The sequence below is a fragment of the Oryctolagus cuniculus genome, chromosome 13, assembly GCF_051225735.1.
Source record: "Oryctolagus cuniculus isolate XC-2025 breed Fujian yellow rabbit chromosome 13, ASM5122573v1, whole genome shotgun sequence".
In the NCBI taxonomy this organism is placed as follows: Eukaryota; Metazoa; Chordata; class Mammalia; order Lagomorpha; family Leporidae; genus Oryctolagus; species Oryctolagus cuniculus.
The window spans coordinates 34,283,831-34,310,892 of NC_142879.1; the positions used below are offsets into that span (position 1 = coordinate 34,283,831).

Consider the following 27,062-nt stretch of genomic DNA (forward strand, 5'->3'; position numbering starts at 1 on the left):
GCCAGTTGGAGTCCCGGCTGCTCTACTTCTGATCCAGCTCAATGCTGTGGCCTGGGAAAGCAGTAGAAGATGGCCCAAGTCCTTGGGTCCCTACACCCATGTGGGAGACACAGAAGAAGCTCCTGGCTCCTGGATTCGAATCTGTGCAGCTCTGGCTGTTGTGGCAAATTGGGGAGTGAACCAGCGAGTGGAAGACTTTCTCTCTCTCTCTCTCTCTCTGTCTCTCCTTCTCTCCATGTAACTCTGACTTTCAAGTAAATAAATAAATCTTTTTAAAAAAAGAAATACAGCCTTTTCCGCGCTACCCGGCGAGGGGTCCATACGGCGTTGTTTTTGATTCCCGGCGTAACTTAAGGGGAAGCTGTCACAATGTCCGGAGACCTTGATGTCCTGCAAATGAAGGAGGAGGACGTCCTCAAGTTCCTTGCAGCAGGAACCCACCTAGGTGGCACCAACCTTGACTTCCAGATGGAACAGTACATCTACAAAACGAAGAGTGATGGCATCTACATCATCAATCTGAAGAGGACCTGGGAGAAGCTGCTGTTGGCGGCTCGTGCTATTGTGGCCATTGAAAATCCTGCTGATGTCAGTGTGATATCCTCCAGGAACACTGGCCAGAGAGCTGTGCTGAAGTTTGCTGCTGCCACTGGAGCTACTCCCATTGCTGGCCGCTTTACACCTGGAACCTTAACTAACCAGATCCAGGCAGCCTTCTGGGAACCACGGCTTCTGGTGGTTACCGACCCTCGCGCTGACCACCAGCCTCTCACGGAGGCATCTTATGTGAACCTGCCTACCATTGCTCTGTGTAACACAGACTCGCCTCTGCGCTACGTGGACATTGCCATCCCGTGCAACAACAAGGGAGCCCATTCAGTGGGTCTGATGTGGTGGATGCTGGCCCGGGAGGTTCTGCACATGCGTGGTACCATCTCCTGTGAACACCCCTGGGAGGTCATGCCTGATCTCTACTTCTACAGAGATCCTGAAGAGATTGAAAAAGAAGAGCAGGCCGCCGCTGAAAAAGCTGTGACCAAGGAGGAGTTTCAGGGTGAATGGACGGCCCCAGCGCCCGAGTTCACTGCTACTCAGCCTGAGGTTGCTGACTGGTCCGAAGGCATGCAGGTGCCCTCTGTGCCTATTCAGCAGTTCCCCACTGAGGACTGGAGTGCTCAGCCCGCCACTGAAGACTGGTCTGCAGCGCCCACTGCTCAGGCCACCAAGTGGGTGGGAACAACCACTGAGTGGTCTTAGGCTGCTTGTCACGGGCTCTCACGCAAACATGGAAATGAGGTTGAATGAAAATAAACATCAGTTTCTACAGACAAAAAAAAAAAAGAAAGAAATACAATAAATTGTTTTAAACTGTAGTCACCATATTGTGTAAGAGAACAGTGGTATTTATTTCTTCTTTCTAACTATTGTTTGGTGCCCATTATCTGATCTCTCTCTCACCAACACCCCCCACTTCCTCTAGTGACTACTATCTACTACTCTGAAATCAACTTTTTTAGCTTCCACATATGAGAGGGAAAAATGTGGGGTATGTCTTTCTTTGCTGGCTTATTTCACTTAACATTATGTCCTCTATCCATGTTATCACAAATGACGGGATTCATTATTTTTATGGCTGAATCATAGTCCATTATTCATATACACCATTTTTTCTTTATTCTTTCATCTGTCAGTGGACACCTCAGTTGATTGCATGCCTTGGCTGCTGTGAATAGTGTTTCAATAAATATGGGAGTGCAGGTGTTTCCTTGATATACCATCTTCATTTCCCATTGAATATTTCTTCTGCACCTCATCTATTGAGAATCACGCACAGTAGGCACTTAAAATTCTCACTATAAATATAAAAAAGATACAAATTCTAAATGTGTTAGATTTTGAATTATTATCTTGTTATTTTTTCATATAATTTTCACTAGCTTTCCTCCAAATTAATGAGATTTCATTTTGTGTTTTCAGAAATAAAAATAAACAAACAAGGAGACATCAGGCTTCAGTTGGACAGCAGAATCTTCTAGACTCTTATTCCTGTATGATTTTGAATTTAAATTTCAGAGAGAAGGTAAGGAAATGGGCATGAAAATTGTAAGAAGGACGAGATTCCAAGATGGCTGAACAGGGAAAAGACATGCTGATTTTGATCACAGGAAGATAAGCAGGGGAGGATCTACAGTTGGAGAAAAGTTTTCAGTGAAATGTCTACAGAAGCAAGAGAGACTCCATGGAGCAGGAAAGATTGTACAGACATATAGCAGCTCACAGAAGACCACCAGCGACTCCTGTGGCTGGCAGCTGGTGGGGAAACCATCTTCCCTGAGTGAGGTGAGAGGAGTCTGCAGAAGCCCTTGCTCCACTGGTGATGTGGTCTAGAGCAGAACCTCACGATCCCCACTGACTGAGTCAAGGCATATGAGCTGGCAGAGGACTGGGCGGGAGGGGAGTGCCTACTTAACTCTGTGAATGGAGGGCACATTGCTTCCTTCCCCCTCCCTCAACCAAGGCACCTGACAACCAGCAGGGTGCCATTTTCCAAGAATAAGGGGAGTGAAGTCTGACCTGGAGAGTTGGTGGGTGCCCATTTGGCCTGTTGCTCCCATCAAAGTGCTAGGCTCAGCTTGCCGGGGTGGAGCTATGACAGAATCTGTCTGGCAGGTGGCTTGCTTCAGGGATGGAGCAACTCTCTCTTTGGATGGGGAAGTTCACAGAGCAGAGAATGGATTCCCTGCACCCTGTGACTGTGTAAATCCTGTGATTGTGTGATAGGCCAGGAAACTGATAAGGGTGAGGGTATGCCTGGTTCTTTAGGCAATTCCTGAACCAACTTCAAACACTCAGAATTACCTGAGTGCTGGGAATGGACATATCATAGAGGGCTCTATGCTCACCCTACAGAGCACATGGATTCTTTCTGCAGTTCACGCACCTGAGTGAGTGGGAGATACAGGCAAAGTCGTTCAACTTGGCTCAAAGAAGGGTGGAGGCAGGAATCATGCCAGCCAGGGTAATCATCCCTCTACCCTACTGACTACAGAGGTGATCTACCATACATCACTTGGATGTTACCTTGGACTTTTGCCCCACCCACAAACACTGGCCAGAGATCCCTGGCCCAACCCAGTACACACCTCTGGATATACCCTAAAGGTGCAGGTATCCCACTATGCCTAAGGGTACATTCCCAATAACAAAGACTTTACAGGAGATATCAACAAATATTTCTCCAGATGTGTAAAAATAAACCTAGAGGGCCAGCACCATGGCTCACTTAGCTAATCCTCTGCCCGCGGAATCAGAATCCCATATGGGCACCAGGTTCTAGTCCTGGCTGCTCGTCTTCCAGTCCAGCTCTCTGCTGTGGCCTGGGAAGGCAGTGGAGGATGGCCCAAGTCCTTGGGCGCCTGCACCCGCGTGGGAGACCAGGAGGAGGCACCTGTCTCCTGGCTTTGGATTGGCGTAGCTCTGGCAGTAGCGGCCATTTTGGGGGTGAACCAGTGGAAGGAAGCCCTTTCTCTCTGTCTCTCTCTCTCAATGTCTAACTCTACTGCCAAATAAATTTTTAAAAATAAACCTAAAAATTCAAGAAACATGAACAAGGAAAACAATATGACTCCAGAAAAGGAGCATAATAATAATAAATATTAGACCGTGAAGATGAGGATATTGATGGACTGTGTGAAAAGGACTTCAAACAAATGATTGTCAGATTACTCAAACACAGAGAAGCAATTACATGAGTTAAAGAAATCTGTTAATGACATAGATGAGAAAGTCTTCTGGGAAGCAGAAACAATCCCTGGAGCAAGGACAGTCTCTACAACATAATATGCTGGGAAAACTGGATTTCCACATGCAGAAGTATGAAGCAAAATCCCTACCTTACACCTTACACCTTACACAAAAATCCACTCAAAATGGATTAAAGACCTAAATCTACAACCTGATACCATCAAATGATTATAGAACATTGGGGAAACCCTGCAATACATTGGCATAGGCAAAGGTCTTGGAAAAGACCCCAGAGGCACAGGCAATTAAACCAAAATTAACAAATGGGGTTACATCAAATTGAGAAGCTTCTGTATGGCAAAAGAAATACTCAGGATAGTAAAGAGGCAACTGACAGAATGGGAGAAATTATTTGCAAACTATACAACTGATAAAGGACAATAACCAGAATATATAAAGAGCTCAAGAAACTCCACATTAATGTGCACTTTGGGACATGCTCAAACTGACTTGTCCCAAACAGTAGAGTTAGAAACATACCAAGGGATTCCAATTCAATCCCATCAAGGTGGTATGTACCAATGCCATCTCACTAGTCCAAGTGATCAATTTCTGTTCACAATTGATCATAATGATAGGACTAAGAGCCAAAGGGATCACATAAACAAGAATAGTGTCTGCAAATATTAACTGATAGAATAAAAAAGGGAGAGAACAATCCAACATGGGAAGCGAGATACACAGCAGACTCATAGAATGGCAGATGTCCTAAACAGCACTCTGGCCTCAGAATCAGCCCTTAAGGCATGTAGATATGGCTGAAGAGCCCATGAGAGTATTTCAGGCATGGAAAGCCAAGACACTCTGGCAAAAAAAAAAAAAAAAAAAAAAAAAAAAAAACACCTAAATGAAAGATCTCCGCAAGTGAGATCCCAGTGGAAAGAACAGATCATCAAAGAGGGAGGTACCTTTCTCTGAAGGGAGGAGAGAACTTCCATTCTGACTACGGCCTTGCCTAAATATGATCAGAGTCAGTGAACAAAGGGCTTCCATGGCCTTGGCAACTCATGACAAGGGCCTAGGGTGATTACTGATGCCATAAACAGGAGTGTCAATTTGTTAAGTCAACAACAGGAGTCACTGTGCACTTACTCCTCATGTAGGATCTTTGTCCTTAGTGTGCTGTACATTGTGATTTAATGCTATAACTAGTACTCAAACAGTATTTTTCACTTTGTGTTTCTATGTGGGTGCAAACTGTTGAAATCTTTACTTAATATATGCTAAACTGATCTTCTGTATATAAAGAGAATTGAAAATGAATCTTGATGTGAATGGAAGGGGAGAGGGAGCGGGAAAGGGGAGGATTGCGGGTGGGAGGGACATTATGGGAGGGAAGCCATTGTACTCCATAAGCTGTACTTTGGAAATTTATATTCATTAAATAAAAGTTAAAAAAAAAGAAACTCCACATTAACAAAACAAACAACCCAGTTAAGAAATGGGCAAAGGACTTAAACAGACATTTTTCAAAATAGTGAATCCAGATTGCCAGAAGACGCATGAAAAAATGCTCAGGATCACTGGCCATCAGGAAAATGCAAATCAAAACCACAATAAGGTTTCACCTCACCCAGTTAGGATGGCTTTCATACAGAAATCAACAAACAAGAAATGCTGGCAAAGATGTGGGGGAAATGGTACCTTAACTCACTGTTGGTGGGAATATAAACTGGTAAAGCCACTAGGGAAGACAGTATGGAAATACCTCAGAAATCTGAATATAGAGCTATTATATGACCTAGCCGTCCCACTCCTGGTAATTTATCCAAGGGAAATGACGTCATCATGTGAAAGAGTTATGTGCACCCCATGTTTATTGCAGCTCAATTCATAATAGCTCAGACATGGAATCAACCCAAATGCCCATCAACTGAAGACTGGATAAAGAAATTATGGGATATGTACACAATGGAATACTACACAGTGGCAAAAATGGAAAAAAAAAAAGAAATCTGGTCATTTGCAACAAAATGGATGAGTCTGGAAAACATACTTAAAGAAATAAGCCAGTTGCAAAGGGACAAATAACTTATGTTCTCCCTGACCTATGATAACTAATAGAGCACCTAAAACACAGTCTGTAGAAATGAAATTGACACTTTGAGAAGCAATGACTGGAACAGCCTTTGTTTTGACTGTTGAGGAACAGGGTTTTTTGTTTTTGTTTTTGTTTTCTCATACTATTTGGTGAACTCTTAACATAGTGTTAATCATATGTGTATAAAAAATTGAAAATAGATCTCAGTGGCCGGCACCGCAGCTCACTAGGCTAATCCTCTGCCTGCAGTGCTGGCACCCCGGAGTTCTAGTCCCAGTCAGGGCACTGGATTCTGTCCCGGTTGCTCCTTTTCCAGTCCAGCTCTCTGCTGTGGCCCGGGAGTGCAGTGGAGGATGGCCCAGGTCCTTGGGCTCTGCACCCACATGGGAGATGAGGAAGAAGCACCAGACTCCTGGCTTTGGATTGGTACAGCGTGCTGGCCGCAACATGCCTGCCATAGCGGCCACTTGGGGGGTGAACCAATAGAAAAAGGAAAACCTTTCTCTCTGTCACTCTCTCTCTCACTGTCTAACTCTGCCTGTCAAAATAAATAAATAAATAATAAAAATAGAAAATCTATATCAGTAAAAAAAATAAGAGTGGAAATAAGAGACAGAGGATGAAGAGGGGTAGGAGAATGGGTGGGAGGGCAGGCACAGTTGAAGAATCACCATGTTCCTAAAGCTGTTATTATAAAGTGTATGAAGTTTGTAAATATAAAGCTGTATAGTTCTTCAAACTGTTGAAATTTTTACTTAGTATATACCAAGTTGATCTTCTGTATATAAAGATAATTGAAAATGAATCTTAATGAAGAGTGGGATGGGAGAGGGAGGAGGAGATGGGATGGTTTGCAGGTGGGAGGGTGGTTATGGGGGAAAAACCACTATAATCCAAAAGTTGTACTTTCACAATTTACATTTATTAAATAAAAGTTTAAAAAAATAGCTATATGCCAACAAAATGGAAAATATAGAAGAAATAGTTACATTTCTGGACACATACAATATATGGAAATTGAGGCATGAAAACATAGAATACTTAAATAGACCAATACATTGAATCAGTAATAAAGATCCTCTCAATTAAAAAAAACCCCAGGATTAGATGGCTTCGCTGCTGAAGTCTACCAAACTTTTAAAGAAGAACTAATTTCAATTTTTTTTGAGAGAGAGAGATTTATTTAAGTCAGAGACCTCCTGGTGGAGTGACCAGCATGGGGGCTCCAAGAGAGGGAACCCCCCCCCAATTCTTAAACTATTCAAAACAATTGAAAGGAAGGGAATTATCCCAAACTCCTTCTATGAGGCAGCATCATCTTAATTCCAAAACCAGGAAAAGAAACAAAAAAGGAAGAGAAGTGTTGACCAATAAAACATTGATACAAAAATCTTCAGCAATTTAGTAACTAACTGAATCCAACAACACTTCAAAAAGAACTACCTGGACCAAGTGGGATTTATCTAAAGGTTGCAGGGTTAGTTCAACATATGCAAATCAATAAGTGTGATATATCACATTAAAAAATTGATACATAAAAATCACATGATTATATCAATAGATGCAGAGAAAGCATTTGATAAACTACAACATCCTCTCATGATAAAGGAATGTTCCTCAACACAATCAAGGCAATATATGACAAACCAGAGTCAGCATCATATTGAATGGGGGATAGCCAAAAGTGTTTCCACTAAGATCTAGAACCAGAGAAGGATGCCCAACTTTAACATTACTATTCAATATAGTTCTGGAAGTTTTAGCCTGAGCCATTAGGCAAGAAAAAAGAAATCAAAGGGATATAAATTGGAAAGAAAGAAGTCAAATTATTATTATCCTTGTTTACAGATGACATAATCCTATATGTAGAGGAACCAAAAGATTTCACTAAGAGACTTTTGGAAGACTATACTTTCAGGGATCATTTCTATAGTTCACTAAGAGATTTTTGGAACTCTAAAGAGAGTTTGGCAACATTGCAGGTTATAAAAATCAGCAAATAAAAATCAATAGCATTTGTGCACACAAACAATACCATGGCTGAGAAATAACTTGTAAAATCAATACCATTCACAATAGCTAGAAAAAAAAGTTTAAATACCCTGGAATAAATTTAACAAATTATGTGAAAGATCTATACAATGAAAATTACAAAACATTAAGGGAAGAAATAGAAAAAGACACCAAAAAATGGAAAATCTTCCATGTTCATGGATTTGAAGAACTAATATCAAAATGTCCTTACTCTCCAAAGCAATTTACAGATTCAGTGTGATCCCAATCAAATTACCAAGGGCATTCTTCTCAGGAAAAAAATTATCCTAAAATTTGTATGAAAACACAAGAGATCCCAAACAGCTAAAGCAATCTTAAGCAACAAAAAACAAAGCCAGAGGCATAATAGTACTAGATTTCAAGACATGCTACAGGGCATTTATAATCAAAACAGGCTAGTACTGGTACAAAAATAGACATGTAGACCAATAGAACAGAACAGAAACCCTAGAAATTAATCCATATGTCTACAACCAACTTATCTTTGATATATGAGCTAAAATTGCTTGCTGGAGAAATGACAGTCTCTTCAACTAATGGTATTGGGGAACTTGGATCTCTGTGTGCAGAAGTACAAGCAAGACTGCTACCTTACACCTTATACAAAATCAAATCAAAGTGAACCAAGGATCTAAATCTTTGGACCTGATATCATAAGGTACTAGAGGAAAACGTTGGGGAAACTCAGCAAGACATTGGCATAAGCAAAGACTTCTTGGAAAAGACCCTAGAAGCACGAGCAATTAAAACAAAAATAGACAAATGGGATTAACAGCAAACTAAGAAGTTTCTGCACTGCAAAGGAATAACTCAACAAAGTGAAGAGACAGCCAACAGAATGGGAGAAAATATTTGCAAACTATGTGTCTGATAAAAGATTAATATACAGGTTATATAAGGAGCTAATGAAGCTCAACAACAACACAACTAAATCCAGTTAAATGAGCAAAGGACATAAAGAAGCATTTTTCAAATGATGAAATACAAATGGCCAACAGATATGTGAAAGAAATGTTCAAGATCTCTAGCCATCAGAGAAATGCTGATCAAAACCACAATGAGGTTTTACCTCACCCTGGTTAGAATGTCTTTCATCCAAAAACAAAAAATAAGAAATGCTGGTGAGGATGTGGTTTAAAAAAAAAAAAAACTACTAATCCATTATGGAAGACAGTATGAAGATTCCTCAAAAATCTAAAAATAGATCTACCACATGACCCAGCCATCCCACTCCTGGGAGTTTATCCAAAGGAAATGAAATCAACATATGAAAGAGTTATTTGTACCCCCATGTTTATAGAAATAGACAAATAAATCTTTAAAAAAAAAAAAAAAAGAATGAAGGCCAGCATCACGGCTCAATATGCTAATCCTCTGCCTGCAGCGCTGGCACACCAGGTTCAAGTCCCGGTCGGGGCGCCGGATTCTGTCCCGGTTGCCCCTCTTCCTGTCCAGCTCTCTGCTGTGGCCAGGGAGTGCAGTAGAGGATGGCCCAAATCCATGGGCCCTGCACCCTCATGGGAGACCAGGAGAAGCACCTGGCTCCTGGCTTCGGATCAGCACAGTGCGCCAGCCGCAGTGGCCATTGCGGGGTGAACCAACTGAAAAGGAAGACCTTTCTCTCTGTCTCTCTCTCCCTCTCACTGTCCACTCTGCCTGTCAAAAAAAAAAAAAAAAAAAAAAAAAGAATGAAATCCTTTCTTTTGCAACAAAATTGATGCAAGTGAAGACCATTGTGCTTGGTGAAATAAGCGAGTCCCCAAAAGAGAAATATCATGTTTTCTTTGACATATAGTAAATATAGAATACAAAAAAACCCATAATGTATAAGAATAAAATTGTCATCTTATTATTTGGTTTTTGTGTATAGCCCTTTCCATATTTCTGTGAAGCAGTGATCTTTCTACTTTTTACTTGTTGAACACTGTGGTTGGTGATGCATTAAGCCTGTGATTATAAAGTAAATTAAATGTATGTAATTGCAAAACATAAAAGGGAAAAAAGGAAAGAAGGAAGGAGGGTGATTGAGGAATGGAGAAAAGGGTGGAGAGAGAGAGGGAAGTATGGATATCTTCTTAGAACTGTATCTAGGGGTTGGCACTGTGGCACAGTGGGTTAACACCCTGGCCTGAAGCACCAGCATCCCATATGGGCACCTGTTTGAGTCCTGGCTGCTCCACTTCCGATCTAGCTCTGTGCTGTGGCCCGGGAGGGCAGTGGAGGATGGCCCAAGTCCTTGGGCCCCTGCGCCCATGTGGGAGACCTGGAGGAAGCTCCTATCCTAGCTTCAGATCAGCACAGCTCCAGCCGTTGCGGCCATCTGGGGAGTGAACCAGAGGACGGAAGACCTCTCTCTCTCTCTCTCTCTCTACCTCCTCTCTCTCTCTGTGTAACTCTGACTTTCAAATAAATAAATAAATCTCTTAAAAAAAAAAGAACTGTATCTATGAAACCCATGAAAATTGTTTTGTTTAAATTAATTTTAAAAAAGAAAGAAAATTGTAAGAGGAGAATGACCCACCATTTGTTTAGAAGACATATGACCTTACAATATATTGCCTTTTATAGCACTTCAATATTCAAAACACTTTCACATACATTATCCTACATGACAGCCTGTAACGCAGGCAGGGCAGGTTTCATTATTCCATAGTACTGATAAGAAACTCAAATCCAGAATGGTTTCATGAATACGCAGTCATGCAGCCATCTTAAGCGGAAGGGCAGGGATTTAAATATAGAGCTCTGAATTCTTCTTATCCCTACAAAAGAAGTCAAGGAGAATGTAGCATCATTTTTTAAAACAAATAAAAATGAAAAACTGCACATATTCATGAAAGGAGGTGAAATATTTATAAAAACTCCTTCAATCCAAATGCATGAAATTTAACTTTCAGTTATTGTTCCACAGCATCTGACTATTTGAGAAATGCCTAGTAAATCCATTTCCCTTTCTTTAAAATGCCAATTGCCCTTTGGTTAGTCATAGGGGTTTAATCATTTGTGAAAAACGAAACAGCCATATCTTCAACTAGTGCCATTGTAATCACTAGGGTAAATAGTCTGCAATCATTTGTATTATTCTTTATGGGATAATGGGTTCAAAGTTGTAAAATCTGGAAATATTTTACCACTAGAATGAGGGAGGCATTTTCCACTTTGAATCTCAGCTGTCCCCACCCAGAATCACATCTTACAAGTGCAGACCCTTATTTTATAACTGAGATTGAGCAAACCAATTCTGAAGCTACCACACATGGACTCATAGAACTAGAATGGACCCTGAAGTTTCATTCTCTCTCTCTCTCTCTCTCTCTCTCTCTCTCTCTCTCCTCTGTTGTTGATGAAGATACAACCCTTTCCCATCAGCCCAGCTCCACTCACAGAACATGCCTCTTCCTCGCTATGGGTACTCTGTACTTTGAACCCAATGTGGGGTCTGGAATCAGTGAAATTCACCAGACTCACCCTGTGTTGGTCACTGGCGAATACCTGGAGACAAAGAGCTGTTTTTAAAGCAGTTGGAGATCTTAAATGCCATTGCACCAATCATGAGAGACCAGCAAAATGTAAGACATTAACGTGTATTTTATATAGACACCTGCTATGTATTCAGAATTGCTACTGTTTCTAATCCTCCTAACATGCACTGATTTTGATGGTTACAGATGACAAATCTTAGATTCACAGAAAAGGTAGGGAATTTACATGTTAAACTTACAAAAGGATGAACCCTTTACATTTTCTCCATTGTTTTAATAGAAGTTACATGATGTGTCCAGAAACACATAACTGATTACTAATAGATCCAGAATTTGAGGTTTATCTGACTCCAAATGCCGTGTTCTTTCCATTATATAAATTCTTACCAAAGTTCAGTCATTCAAATATCTTCATGATTTGTGCAAACATCTTGTACCCTGAACATTATTTTTTTCTTACATGGAGTATAATTTAGTGGACAGACAATAGTTCTGAAGTCAAACTATCTAAGATCCAGTTCTATTGTTGCCTCTCACTAGCTTTCTTACCTTGGGTAGGTTATCTTCCAGGGTCCTTACGTTTAAAATGGAGACAGACAATAGCACCTCCTTTGTATGGTTGTTTTGAGGAGTAAGTGAATTAACGTATGTAAAGCACTGTAGTAAGTACTCAACCAGTCTTCATTAGCATGATTTTAGCCTTTTCCTAAAATCAGGATTTCTGCAATATAAGTGAATATATTAAATGTGAGTGAATATATTAAAATGGTGAAGGATTTTTATTATTCAACAGTGAGATTACAAGTTTAATGTGATAACTATATTTCAATAAACATTAAAACTAATACATAAGATGTAAATAAAAGGTGTTCATGCCTGTGTCATATAAAATAACTTCCAATTTGTCAGTCATGCTTTGGAAATATGGCCCCAGACCAGAATGTTCAATATTTGAAGAGTTCCATTTTCCATGAACTTTTTGAAGTATCATCATCTCTCTCCTACTTGTGAAAAACAAAAACCTTCCTAGAACCCTTTCCACCCCAACCCAAAAGAACTGCACATACTAGTCAACAGCCAAAACTGCCATATGGGCAACCTGGGCTGCAAGGGAGGCAGGAAAAGCAAGCAGTCAGCATTTGCAGACTCTAGATTAGAGACAAGCGAGAGAAAAGGGAATGGGAAATGGGTATTGAGGTCACTGAGCAACACATTTGGTTGCAGTTCATGTTTCAGCTCAGCCCAAACTACTTTTTCATTTAAAAATGGGAGCTGCCATGTTCAAAATGTTTTTTAAATGAAACTGACATGTCACTTGTACTTAAGTATGCAAGCCTACTTTTTGTTGGTTTTTATGATGTTATTGCTAACAATTCAAAGAACACTCTCCCCAGATATTGGAGTTGGGTTTCTCCCAATTAGAAAAACATTCCAGTTGGGGAAAAATTTGAAAGCTTACTTTTCAAATTTGAACTGAGGGGAAAGGTGGAAAGGATACATCTAATGAGTACTGTGTTTCCACTAAAACAGACCTGCAAAGAAAATGCAAAGTATAGACAATAGTAATAATTGCTACACATTGTAAATAAGTAGTAAAGGCGCTCTATTATTATTCCATAGTATCACTTGCCTAATATAAAGTGTTTAGGATTTCCCCAGTTTTGAAAACAAGCTTGCTTGTTCAGCTGGAAACATCTTAAACTTGTAATCCTCATGCTCCAATGTTCTTTTTCTTCTGAGCCCAATGTCGAGCATTTCTGCCTGTTAATAAACGAAGTGCTTAACTCCTGGCTCTCAGCACTCCCCAGGCCCAACAACCAGGTTTCTTTTGCCTCAGCCTTCTCCAAAGCCCCTGTCCTCACCTCATCTGGGCTCCTGTCAGGCACACCAGTATTTGTGCAGTCCTAAGGCCAGGGCTTAATTTCCTTCACTTGCTTTTATCTTTCCTACAATGTCCTTGCAAAGGGTTCTAATTTTGCTCTATTATTTCCTTTCTCTATTCCTGATCTCTCGTTTCTTCTTTTCCCAAATTATCCCCATAGGAATTGACTTGCAATTTACATGATTTAGAATCCAGATTCTCCCAGATGTTGACAAGACATACAAAAGTAGATTGATTTTTTTAATTTATCTATGTGTTTATTTATTTATTTATTTGAAAGTCAGAATTACAGAGTGAGAGGGAGAGAGAAATAGAGGGAGAGAGAGATCTTCCATCTGCTGGTTCACTCCCCAGATGTTGCAATGGCCAGGGCTGGGCCAGGCTGAAGCCAGGAACCAGGAGCTTCCTCCAGGTCTCCAACATGGATGCAAGGGTTCAAGGACATAGGCCATCCTTTGCTCACTGCCTTCCTAGGCACATTAGCAGGGAGCTGATTGGGAAGTGGAGCAGCCAGGCCTCAAACCAGCACCCATATGGGATATATGCGCAACAGATGAGCAGAGAGACAGAGAAACAAACAGAAAGAGCTCCCATTCTCTGGGTCACCCTACAAATGATCATGAAGGTAGAAACTGGGCCAGGCTAAGCTGGGAGCCAGGAACTCAATCCAGGTCTCCTAGGTAGAAAAAACTCAATTACTTCAGCCTCCACCACTCTTTTCCATGTTCTGCACTAGCATAAAGGTGGAATACTGAACTGGAGCCAGAAATCAAAACCAGCTACTCTGATACAGACACAGGTGTCCTAACTGGCATCTTAACCACTAAGTCAGATGCCTACCCCTATCTCAGAATTTAGTGAAGCAAGAACTTATAGTCAAGAACAAATTTCCTATGTATCTGAAAATACTTACAGATTCTCATAAAGAGAAAGATAAAAGAGCAGGTCTATGCTGCACAACACAACACGCTTCTGAATACGTGACTTGCTTTCCAAAGACCTGGATGAGGTTGTCTTGAGGTATGGTTGTCCTTAAGGCATAGTGTACTCAAAAACATTAAAAAGTCCAGAGCTTTTGCTTGCTGGAAGTTCAGAATACAGGCCGTCTTTTATGACAAGGCATTTATGACTTCTAATAAACAACTTTAGATAGGGAGTAATTAATAGATACCCCATATTTCAATATCACTTCATCATAGATGTTATTCCCTCTGTTCTATGGAGCTTCACCCTTTTCTTCAACATGATTCTGTTCCCAGAAACCACTCTACCTTCTCTCCATCAGCTTTCTCCTTCCATGTTATGAGGGTCTCAAGGCCAGTATGCCTAAGATAATTCAATTGCTAATATTGCAAAGACAAGAACTATTGGTGCAAAGACAGCGGTCACATCAAGTGGTCAGGTCATGTCTTATAGGCTTGGTCTTTAAGGAGACTTGTGTGGGTATACTGACTAGGATATGAATCTAGAGGGAGGATTGTTCTCCCCCACACTTGGGTTAATGAGTTTTCATTAAACAACTCTCTGTACATCTCTGTTCTAGGTACTTCTGTGACCTCTGAAGTAGGAGCATAGTGAAAAGGCAGAGGCATTGGAATCAGAGAACTGGGTTCTAATCCCAGCTGCACTACTACCAAGTTGAAGAAATCATGTAAACTCTCTGCACTTTATTTTCTTCATTAGTAAAAGAGGGAAGTGACTTTGCAAGAGGTTTTATGGAGATTAAATGAGATCATATTTACAAGTTAAGGGTCTGGTGTATGGAGGTGCTAATTCAGTGTTACTATTATTATTTAAATGTAGCCTGTCCTCAAGAAACATGCTATTTATTTGAAGAGATGAAACATACCATCAAATATTAAATGATTTAGTAGAAGCAATAAGTGCAATTGGAATTCAGAGTTGAACATTTGTGAAATGAGCACTATTTTAGTAACAGGTCAGTGTAGTGGACTAGCAGGTTAAGTTGCTGCTTGTGATGCTGTGATTCCATATCACAGTGCCAGTTTGAGTCCCAGGTACTCATCTTCCAATCCAGCTTCCTGCTTATGTACCTGGGAAGACGGCAGAGGACAGCCCAAGCACTTGGATCCCTGTCCCCCATGTAGGAGACGAGGATGGTGTTCCTGGATTCTGTCTTCAGCCTGGCCCACCCCTGGCCATTGCAGCCATTTGGAAGTGAACCAGCAAATGGAAGATGTCTCTTTCTCAATCTCTCTCTCTCTCTTTCTCTCTCTCTCTCTCTCTCTGCCTTTCAAATTAAAAAATGTAATATTATATAAACACCATATACTCATTAGGGGCACTGGGAGCAAAAAGAAAGAACACTTTTTTATCAAATGAGCACTGGGGCTCTAAATATCTGCTTCAAATGTGATGGTTTAAATGGATGTGGGTGTGGTTGCCTAAGTCCAAGGCAGTAAAAAGAGATAGGAGATTTGCTCCACCTACACACCATTGACTTTCTCGGGAACCAGCGCTATCTTACTGTGAGCATTCTTTCCATTGGAGTGCTGAGCGTGACTCAGCAACCTACGCAGTAGAGCCCTTTTGAAGGTTAGTGTGAAAAGACTAGGAAAAACCTGCCTGATAGGCTGAGAAGGGAAAGGTGATATGCACTTTGCCATTTACATTCCTTCATTCATGTGGTGAGCAAACATTTACTGATGAGTAGACAGCAGGGTCCCTAAGTATTTGGATGACAGTTGCCACTCACAAGCTCTGTAATGCACACAGTAACTGGACTCTCCCTGTCTCCTTTTTGATACCATCATAGTGGCAGCAGCAGTCATGACGGCTGCAGTGACATGAGAGTATTTCTTAAGAAAGAAATAACCTTAGGCCTCTGGCAGATCTTCTAATCATGACATTTAAACCTTTTTTTTTTTATATTTGACAGGTAGAGTTATAGACAGTGAGAGAGATAGACAGAGAGAAAGGTCTTCCTTCCGTTGGTTCACTCCCTAAATGGCCGCTATGCAAGGAAATAAAATGAGGCAAAATTAGAAAACACATTTTATCCATGTCCTAAAATCAGACAGCCTCAGAGGCAAAACCCTACAGAGGAACTCCACAAAAATACTAACCGTTTATTTTTTTAAGATATATTTATTTATTTGAAGGACAGAGAGAGAGAAAGAGAGACAGAGAATGATTCCATCCACTGGTTTACTCCCCAGATAGCCACAACAGCTGAAGCTGGGGCCCGTCTGAAGCCTCAAGACAGAAGCTGCTTCCAGGCCTCCTACATGGGCGCAGGGGCCCAAGCACTTGGCCCATCTTCTGCTGCTTTTCCAGGCATGTTAGCAGGCAGCTGGGTCAGAAGTGGAGAATCTGGGACTGGAACCAGTATACATATGGGATGCCAGCATCTCAGGCAGTGGCTTTACCAGCTATGCCACAACATTAGCCCCTAATAACTCTTAAATCACAATTTTCTGGGAACACGTATCATCTTATTACTTTCTACAGCATCCTGGAAAGCAGATTTCACATGTCAACTACAAAGTGTAGAGGATACTGATATTCTAAAGGATAAAGTAACTGACCCAAGGCCACACACCTAACTATTAAGTGGCCTTTTAACCAGGATTTAAGTGCTCATAGCCTGCTTCATTAAAATGTACCAACAAGTACATTAAGTACTGAAAATGTAATAAAAAGAAAAGCAGACCTCAGGCATCTGAAACTGACATACTTGCAAAGCCTAGGTATTGAGCATCACAGCTAAGCCACAGCATTGTCCTGTTAGACACAATCTCTCAGAGTACCAGCACCACCCCAGAGGCCACTGTGACTGTGACAAAGCGAGGCAAGAAACCAAACCATTCTGTTATCTTGTCTAAGCACAAACAAAAGCAAGGGCCCTGTGCAAACCATGAAAACACCAGACTCTACCTTGGATAAAATGAGTGCTGCTTCCAGTTAAAACTTGCACCTCATTGAAATCCTCTCACTTTATAGATGGAATTTATTATGATACCTAGTCATAGAATTATGCCCATGCACTGATGGCTTCTAATCCAGAGCAAATCCCACCTCCTGAATCCTCTGCAAAATCACCTAGCATGAGCCCAAAGCCTGTAACTGGTCATCCTAGTGCTGGGGCTGGCACCGTGGCGCAGTGGACTAATCCTCCACCTGTGGCACCGGCCTCCCATATAGGTGCTGGTTCTAGTCCCAGCTGCTCCTCTTCCAATCCAGCTCTCTGCTATGGCCTGGCCTGGGAAAGCAGTAGATGACGGCCCAAGTCCTTGGGCCCCTGCAACCGTGTGGGAGACTGGAAGAAGTTCCTGGCTCCTGGCTCCTGGCTCCTAGCTCCCTGCTCCCGGCTCCCGGCTCCCAGCTTTGGATCTGCACAGCTCCAACCATTGTGGCCATCTGGGGAGTGAACCGGCAGATGAAAGACCTTTCTCTCCGTCTCTCCCTCTCACTGTCTGTAACTCTACCTCTCAAATAAATAAAATTTAAAAAAAAAAAAAAAAAAGAAACACCCTAGTGCTGTACCTAGTGCTGTAGTGCCCCCTGGGTCCTATGGTCTCCCCTTTGATTCAAGTTTTAAGTCCCTCTTGCTCAATCACAGGTGCATTCCTGCAGGCCTTTGGCTGGAGAGCATTAACAAACATGGACATTCACCCAGATTTAGAAGCAGCTTTCGCTGCCTCTGTCTTGGATGTTTGAATTCAGTAACACTCAGGCTGCAAGATAACTGTTTAAGAAGCCACCTTTGTGTAGCTGGAAGGTAAGGTCCTGTTGAACTGAGCCCTGGCATTTCCTTGAAAAACTTCAACATTGCATTTATTTTGCCTTCCTAGGAATAAGATCCCTTGGAATCTTTCTAATATGTGGCCAGATCTGTACTGTTCTTTGGTGAAGTTGTGTAAAATATCTTCTACCCTCAGGGAGTTTAAAGTCTAACTGGAGGGCCAGCATTGTGATGCAACAGGTTGAACCACCACTTCGGATACTCACATCCTTGAATGCCTGGTTCATGTCTTGGCTACTCCACTTCCAATCCGACATCCTACTAGGAATACCTGGGAGGCAGCACATGATTGCTTAAGTATTTGGACTTCTGCTACCTACATGGCAGACCCAGATGGAGTTCCTGTCTCCTGGCTTCTACCTGACCCAGCCATCTGGGGCATGAACATGAACCAGCAAATGGAATATCAAACTCAGTCTCCGAAGCCAGGAGTCAGGTGTTTCTCCTGGTCTCCCATGCGGGTGCAGGGCCCAAGGACTTGGGCCATCCTCCACTGCACTCCTGGGCCATAGCAGAGAGCTGGACTGGAAGAGGAGCAGCCAGGACAGAATCCGGCCCCCCGACTGGGACTAGAATCCAGAGTGCTGGCACCGCAGGCAGAGGATTAGCCTATTGAGCTGCGGCGTCAGCTGATACATATCATTTTTTTTTAATCTTTTATTTAATGAATATAAATTTCCAAAGTACGACTCATGTGTTACAATGGCTTCCCCCCCCATACCGTCCCTCCCACCCACAATCCTCCCCCTTCCCACTCCCTCTCCCCTTCCATTCACATCAAGATTCATTTTCGATTATCTTAATATACAGAAGATCAGCTTAGTATACCTTAAGTAAGTATTTCAACAGTTTGCTCCCACACAGAAACATAAAGTGAAAAATAATAGATGATTTTTTTTAAATGATGATGAAATCAGATCAGACCTATTGTCATGTTTAATCCCAGTGAGAGTCAAGTTGGGAATTGATAATTTCTTTCTTTTTTTTTTTTTTTTTTTTTTTACAGAAGATCAGTTTAGTGTACATTAAGTAAAGATTTCAGTCGTTTGCACCCCCATAGAAACACAAAGTGAAATATACTGTTTGAGTACTCGTTATAGCATTAAGCCTCAGTGTACAGCACGTTAAGGACAGAGATCCTACATGAGGAGTAAGTGCACAGTGACTCCTGTTGTTGACTTTACCAATTGACACTCCTGTTTATGGCATCAGTAATCTCCCCATGCACCAGTTATGAGTTTCCAAGGCTATGGAAGCCCCTTGAGTTCTCCGACTCTTATCTTGTTTAGACACGGTCATAGTCAAAGTGGAGGTTCTCTCCTCCCTTCAGAGAAAGGCACCTCCCTCTTTGAAGACCTGTTCTTTCCACTGGGATCTCACTCACAGAGATCTTTTTGCCAGAGTGTCTTGGCTTTCCATGCCTGAAATACTCTCATGGGCTTTTCAGCCAGATCCGAGTGCCTTTAGGGCTGATTCTGAGGCCAGAGTGCTATTTAGGACATCCGCCATTCTATGAGTCTGCTGAGTATCTCACTTCCCATGTTGGATCACTCTACTCTTTATTTATTCTATCGGTTGGTGTTAGCAGATACTAGACTTGTTTATGTGCTCCCTTTGACTCTTAGTCCTTTCATTATGATCAATTGTGAACTGAAATTGATCACTTGGAATAGTGAGATGGCATTGGCACATGCCACCTTGATGGGATTGAACTGGAATCCCCTGGTATGTTTCCAACTCTACCAATTGGGGCAAGTCAGCCCGAGCATGCCCCAAATTATACATCTCTTCCCTCTCTTATTCCCACTCTTATGTTTAACAGGGATCACATTTCAGTTAATTTTCAACACTTAAGAATAACTGTGTGATAATTACAGAATTAAACCAGTCATATTAAGTAGAACAGACAAAAAAAAATACTATGAGGGATAATGTATTAAGTTGTCCATTAGCAGTCAGGGCTATGCTGATCAAGTCACCATTTCTCATAGTGTCCATTTCACTTCAGGAGGTTTCCTTTTTGGTGTTCAGTCAGTTGTCACCGATCAGGGAGAACATATGATACATATCATTTTTAAAAATGGTAACCTGTGGGAGTGAACCAGTGGATGGAAGATCTTGCTCTCGCTTTCTCTCTCTCTCTCTCTGTAACTCTGCTTCTCAAATAAGTAAACAAACCTTAAAAAGATCTAGATTTCAGGGTGAGTGTTTGGACTGGTGGTTTAGATGCCTCTTGGGATGCCCACATCACATGCCAGAGTGCCTGGGTTGAATGCCCTGCTCCACTCCAGATTCCAGCTTCTTGCTAATGCATAACCTGGAAGGCAGCAGTTGATGGCACGAGTGTTTGGGTCCCTGCCACTCACCTTGGAGACCTAGAGTGAGCTCTCGGCTTTGGCTACTGCCAGCATTTGGATACTGAGCCAGTAGACAGGATCTCGATCTCTCTCTCTCCCTCTCTTTCTCCCCTCTGCCTCTCAAAGAAATTCAATAAATTCAATAAATTTTTAAATTAAAAACAAAACAAAAAATATCCAGCATTCATAGAGCATTTATAGACCTAGGTCCTGTGCTAAGTGCTCCAACAAGGGCTCTCTCTTTCGTTCCTCACAACAATCTCATTAGGCAGACCCTATTATTTTCTCAAAAAAAAAATTTTTTTTTTTGACAGAGTGGACAGTGAGAGAGAGAGAGACAGAGAGGAAGGTCTTCCTTTTTCCATTGGTTCACCTCCCAATGTCCGCTGCGGCCAGTGCGCTGCAGCCAGCGCATCGCACTGATCCAAAGTCAGGAGCCAGGTGCTTCTCCTGGTCTCCCATGTGGGTGCAGGGCCCAAGCACTTGGACCATCCTCCACTGCCTTCTTGGGCCACAACAGACAGCTGGACAGGAAGAGGAGTGATTGGGACAGAACTGGCGCCCTGACCAGGACTAGAACCTGGTGTGCCAGCGCCGTAGGCGGAGGATTAGCCTATTGAGCTGCGGCGCCGGCCTATTTTCTCCATTTTAAGGATGGCAAAAGTGAGGACTGAGAACATCTTTTTTACTCTTTGACAAAGCACATCGAAAGACCAGTGACCTAACATGTTTGATTTGAAATCAAACAGATCCCAGAACCAGAATGTTTAAACCTTAAACGTCACAGTATATATCTCATAGCATATGCCCACTTTTGTAGTAGCACTTTCCTGTAACCTAGGTTTGGAAGCCAGCAGAAAATGGCTCAAGTGCTGCTTGGGTTCCGGCCTGAATCATTAAAACCAGTCAACGGCGTCACTGAGTAATAGAGTTAGCAGAGTAAGTGACAAACACAAAATGAGCCCAGGTACTTTGGGTTATCTATTTAATTTGCACCAGTATATCTTGGTCATATTTTATTTGTTAAAAAGTTTGTATTTACAGCACCATTGAACATCTTTCTTTTTAAAGGTATGCAAATACACATATACACCATTGGGGGACTTACAAGCAATCAGTAATGAGTTATTTTAATTTTATATCTTAAATTTTAACAATTCCCCCAAATGTGAAGATTATACTTATTACACTTTGGAAAAACCACCTTGGAAGGCAAAAGGATTTTAAGCAACAAAACTCCACAATACTGTAACATAACTTCAGACCTCCAGGAAGGGATAACTTTCCCTTAAAAATCATCCTTTCCAGATTGTTCTCATTAGCATTCAGAGCAGGCTCAAGTTCTCTGACCTGGCTTTCTACAGAGAGGTGTTGGTTGATTATCTAGCAAATATTCAAGATAGTTCCTTGTAAACAAAAGAGTCTGGAATAAAATACCTAAAATGAGAAGTGCCAGAAAAAGACTCCTTTGCATCAGCTCAATTCCAAACTCAAAAGAACATTTAGATTACCTTGAGGATTATGGTCTGATGCAAGTTCCATTGGAGATAGGTTTGTAGGTTCAAAAACCTCATTCCAGCCTGTGGCCTCTCAGACATAAATACACTCCGAAGCACAAAAAGGCAACTCTTTGTCAGGCAAAATGTAGAGTTACAGAAGAGCCATACAGTCAACGATCATTAATCTAGATTTGAAATCCAATCCAAATCAGGGCATGTAATCCTCATGTAATACTAATCCTAAAATAGTCTTTATTGTAGTCTTTAACTGCAAGAGTACAAAAATGCCTTAAAAGATCTTTAAGAATTAGGGAATGTATTGTGCCCTCTTGAAGACAATGGATCTAATTTAGCAAGAGATTAAGTTAGTTATAAACAATAAAGAATTTTTTTCAATGTCTGAACTTGTCACTAGCACTATCATGAGCTGCTTACCAGGAACTAGTAACAAGAAACATCAGCAAGTTTTAAAGTGACCATTTTAAACATAAAGGAAAACTAAACATCTTAATCCCCCAAAACAATTTTGCAGGTATTATCCATTCTCATGTAGTAATGGACTCATCAAATTGGGCTACTCATGACTTGAAGAGATCATCATTTTACAGGATAGTGAGAGCAAATATTTTTCCCTTCATTTCCTTCTCTATCATAATGATTTATCTGTGTAACAGGATTTGGAAAGGTTTTTTTCTAAATTATATTTTTTCTCTAAATGCCAAAAATTCCTATGTAGAGATAATTGTAATTTTTTATACATCATTTTATCTGGTCTTTAAAAATATTGTTTTAATAGAATGACTTATACAGAATGGATAATATTAGAAGGACTGTTGGGCTGTGGAGGGGTTGTCATCAACAACATCCCTAAACTACCTTTGGTTCTAGCCAGGGGTTCTGCACTAGGGGTAATGTTGCCCCAGGGAATGCGTGGCAATGCCTGGAGACACTTGTGACTGTGACACTGATAGAAACCAGGATGCTGGTAAAGGTCCCATGATACTCAGCCTGCCTCACGTCAAAATGATCCAGTTCAAAGTGTCAGAAGTGAGAAACCTTGAGAGAGATTTCTCAAGATTGAGAAAGCCTTGTTTACACACAACAAAATCTCTCACTACCTTCACAGGGCAGCTGCCTTATATTACAATCCAAGATCCATCTCAATGATTTACCGTTAATCACTTAACAGTCAAAGCATGTATTCCTATTGAATTTCAGGGGTCCTGTTCTACTGCCATACTTGTATGCTCAGTCGGTGGTAAAAAAAATAAATAAACCACTGTATTTGGGGAATAGTTTTAATTCTTGCTCAAGTAATGGGTTTTTTTAATTTATAGTTTATCAAAAAGTTAGAAGGATTTTTTTTTCTGTCAACCAAGAAGACTGGTAGCCTTGCAGATATTCATAATGGCCCAATATGAAAAAAAATCAACTTTTATTTTCAAAAACAAAATTGGAAGTTGGAAAATGAAACAGACAGAGTACTTCCTATAGCTGGTTTTGAAAGAACGTGGAAAGGACTCTTCCTATAGAAATTGAAGGGCAGGTGGGCAGTGGAAAGTGCTGGAAGGGTAGAAGGCCTTATTAGCATACAGGAAAACTGCTCCTGACCTGACACACAGAAGGATGCCACTGACTTTTTAAAAATTATTTACTGGTCTTAAAAAAAAAAAGAGTTTTCTAAAACTAAACATACAGGAATACCAATTGGGTAGCAGTATTTTTCTAATCTCAAAGAAAAACAGTCTTATTTCAAATCTGCTATTGGCCAGATGCTATTCCCAATAAGCAGGGCTGATTCAAAAGGGGGAAAAGAACTCTCACAAGTTCCTTGGGAGAATTAAAAGGCAGGACAACTAAAGAGAGAGTAAAATCCAAGTTAAAAAAACCCGAGCAGCGGGCATCACAGTGCTGGGGGTGGCAAACGCACAAAAATATTGCACTTACTCAGCCTGTTTGGACACTGTTAAAGGTACTTAGCCAAACTGTCTTAAAAAGGTATCATTCTGCATGGACTGTAGTCCATCTTTCAATATATTCTTAAGCACCAATCAAGATTCCTGTTCTGAAGTTAGATTTAATTATATTGGAATTAAATGGCTTTTCCCTTCCAGAAAAAAAAAAATACTTAAGAGATTAATTAAAGAACATTGTGTGGATGCAAACCAAAGGCATTCCTTTAGCTAGCTGCACAAAAACTCTGAAATTACAACTTCTCCCTTTCAATAAAAGAATGATGTGAAATCAAATTAGACCTTCAAGTTTGGAACAAGAGGCGAGATTTCTTCTTTTGCTCAGAATAAGGCATCTCAAATAATATTTCTGCAGGAAAACTTGGCCCACATATGACTACAGTGAGTTTCTTACAGAAACTTCTGGTTTGTGCTAGTATATGCCATACTTATAACACTAAAAATTGAAATGTTATCTTCTTTATTTTTTACCCCTGTTTTAACTTATAAAGTGCATATAACCTAGCTCAGTAAATTTCAAGACATAAGAACATTTTTAGGCATTTTTCTATTTACCTAATCCATGGCCAGTCTGCTCTCAGATAATGGATTTTCAAATAAAGAACTTGCTATTCTAGTGATCACAGCTGCTTATGTATTCCAGCCTTCATATTTAAGGCTAAGATAAATTTTTCAGTGATGCTGTGCTCAGTGAGGATGCTCTTTCTGTTATCAATGCAGTATTTCCGATGTATCCTGGGCAGATTCTGTTCAGGACTCAAATATTACAGCCTAAGACAAGATTGTTTCCAGTCAATTTTGCAAATTATCAAAGATACCATTTCCCCAGTGGTACTTCCCATGTTCTCATACCTATGAGCCTGCTTTGATTTAAATACTGATGTCTAAGCAATGTGTTAAATACATGACAGACGCTTCTCTACTACTAACGTAGTTTGGTTATGGGTCAGAATCAGATTATAATAAACTTATCTGTATTACAGACATAAAAGAAAATGCTAAGCTCATCAAAACACATTGAAAGCAGCAACTAAAAATTTTCATTTTCTTCCTCAGACATCAACTTTGCCATCGAGCTACTAGTTGGCAAATATAATAAATATTTAAAATATGTCTAATTAATGAGAAGCCTAACTAGCTTATTTATCTGAAAGAAATGAACACTCAATGTCATATATTCTACCCACATTTTCCCCTGGTAGATGCTATCTAGATCAATGTGATCAAATAAAAGAAAACTCAAAGGAAATTTGGACAAATAAGTAAATCATCATCAAAGCAATAAAATAGTCCCAAGTAGACTGACTCTAAAAGACAGTAAGTAAGAATTTGTGTCACATTTAAGGAAGTAGAAATATTCCAAAACTTCTAAGTGAAAAAGATGTACACATATTTACACATCTGAACCTGTGAAACACCCACAGTTATGGTTCAGTTCACAGCAGAAAGTAAACACCTAGCTTTCTCTCACTTCACAAAATGAAGAGATGTTCTAACACCAATTTTCCCCCCCACTCCACTAAGTGCTGCCTCCCTCAATGTTCTGAGAACATTTTCCACCTAAACAGGTAGTAATTTTACATTTATTCAGAAATGAATCAAAGAAAAAAGATATTTCGGCCATGCCAGAAATATTTAACTTTCCTCTTTTATAATCTTTGAGAGGAATGGGGAAAATACACCTATCATGGCACTTCAGTTTTTACAGTGTACCTAGGCTCTGAGCTCTCTTGGGAGTCAGCTAGAAGTTCTAATGAGTTTAAAAACAAAAACTATTTTGAATCCTGCCATCCACAGTGATTGAGTCCTAGCCTTTGATGTCCTTGATAGACACACTGGAGCAGTTTGGTTTAGAAAAGTCATATTCAACCTAAAACTGCCTTTTAAAGAGCAGCATGAGATACTCAGAGTAAATCAGTCATCAGTCACATAAAAATTAACAGGTACTTAAAGCTCCTACTCCAAACAGCCAATCTCTATGGAACATGGAGAGCACACAGTGCGAGTTTGGTCTGACCCCACAACCCACAAAGCTCTTTGCACAGCCAAGCTGGTTAAGATCCCAGAGTGCCTTGTCTACAGAGTCCAATTATGTGAGTACCAGATTAAAAATGTGTGCTGTTTTCATAGAGGTGGTCCTCCTGAGTTTTGTTAGGAGCTTGTCCATGGTTGCTCAGATAGCCATCCAAAGACACATCAATAGCCACTTCTGCTTGGTCTCTTCTAATTCTGTACATCTCCAGAGGGGGACCACCATTCTGCTCAGCACAGCCATTGACATGGGCCACAGGCAGTGCCCCGGGGGGACAGCACAGCTTCTTAGCACAGTGCTTGGAGATGCAGGGTGAGCTGCAGAGCAACAGTAAGTCCTTCTGCTCCAAGGCATCCTTCAAATCCACATCTTCAAACTGGATGGTCACATTGTGGATACCTGCATTGTGGAAGATTTCTCGAATTGTTGTGCTGGTGTCCTCATAACCCTTGTCTTTCTGATACTTGATGTGCAGGGTGGCAATGATCTTTCCACTTACAAGTTCCCAGATGTGCACTTCGTGCACACTACTGATTCCAGGCACAGCAGAGAGTTTACTCACTAGAATAGAGAAAACCGAGCGATAGCCAAGGTGAGTGCCATCATTCAAACACAGAACTGCAGGACGGGTATGGTTCCTTCCAATATTCTCACCAAAAGGAAAACATGCTCACTAAAATAACAGGAAGCTAAACCAGTCATACTCATATGAGTATACTCCCCAAAATTTCTTTTCTCCTGTCTGAATTCCCATTCCACACACTGTTACCCATAAAAAGTACTTCAAGAAAATAAGTTAAACAACAAGAAAAAATGTTCAGGGTTGTTGAGTACACAAGGGATGGACACTTTTACTGGTAGGAGTATAAACTGGAATATCTTTTTTAAAAAGGGATAATTCAGCAATGTGGATCAAATAACTTTACCAGCAACTCCAGTAGTAGAAATTAAACCTAAAGGGAATAGCCAAATATTTACATACAATAATGGCTTGAGAAATCGTCTTTATATTACTAAAAAATTGAAACTACAAGAAAAAAGTTCAACCAAGTATGTTAGAGTATATGATTAGGCTGCTAAAAAAAATAAGTCAGATATTTAAGGATATGAGACCATTTTCAATTGATTTATTTGGGAGACAGAAAGAGTGAGAGACATAAAAAGAGAAAAAG

The 27,062-nt window shown here is 40.7% G+C and overlaps 1 protein-coding gene and 2 pseudogenes across 3 annotated transcripts in view; 2 read left to right on the forward strand and 1 right to left on the reverse strand.

Annotated features, from left to right (window-relative positions):
• Positions 1-286: 286 nt before the first annotated feature.
• Positions 287-1,311, forward strand: LOC100354806 (small ribosomal subunit protein uS2 pseudogene; annotated as a pseudogene).
• Positions 1,312-7,747: 6,436 nt separating this feature from the next.
• Positions 7,748-7,829, forward strand: LOC149122535 (small nucleolar RNA U3; annotated as a pseudogene).
• An 11,042-nt stretch (positions 7,830-18,871) lies between these two features.
• SLC30A10 (solute carrier family 30 member 10) overlaps positions 18,872-27,062 on the reverse strand; it is a 49,806-nt gene continuing 41,615 nt past the window's right edge. Inside the window, exon 4 of one of the 3 annotated variants that reach the window (XM_051820584.3) lies at positions 18,872-26,451. In XM_051820584.3, coding sequence (XP_051676544.1) covers positions 25,964-26,451 — 488 coding nt within the window. In that variant the 3' untranslated portion in view covers positions 18,872-25,963. The remainder of the gene's footprint in view (positions 26,452-27,062) is intronic. The other 2 variants (XM_008268414.5, XM_070054953.2) reach the window with 2 other exon arrangements.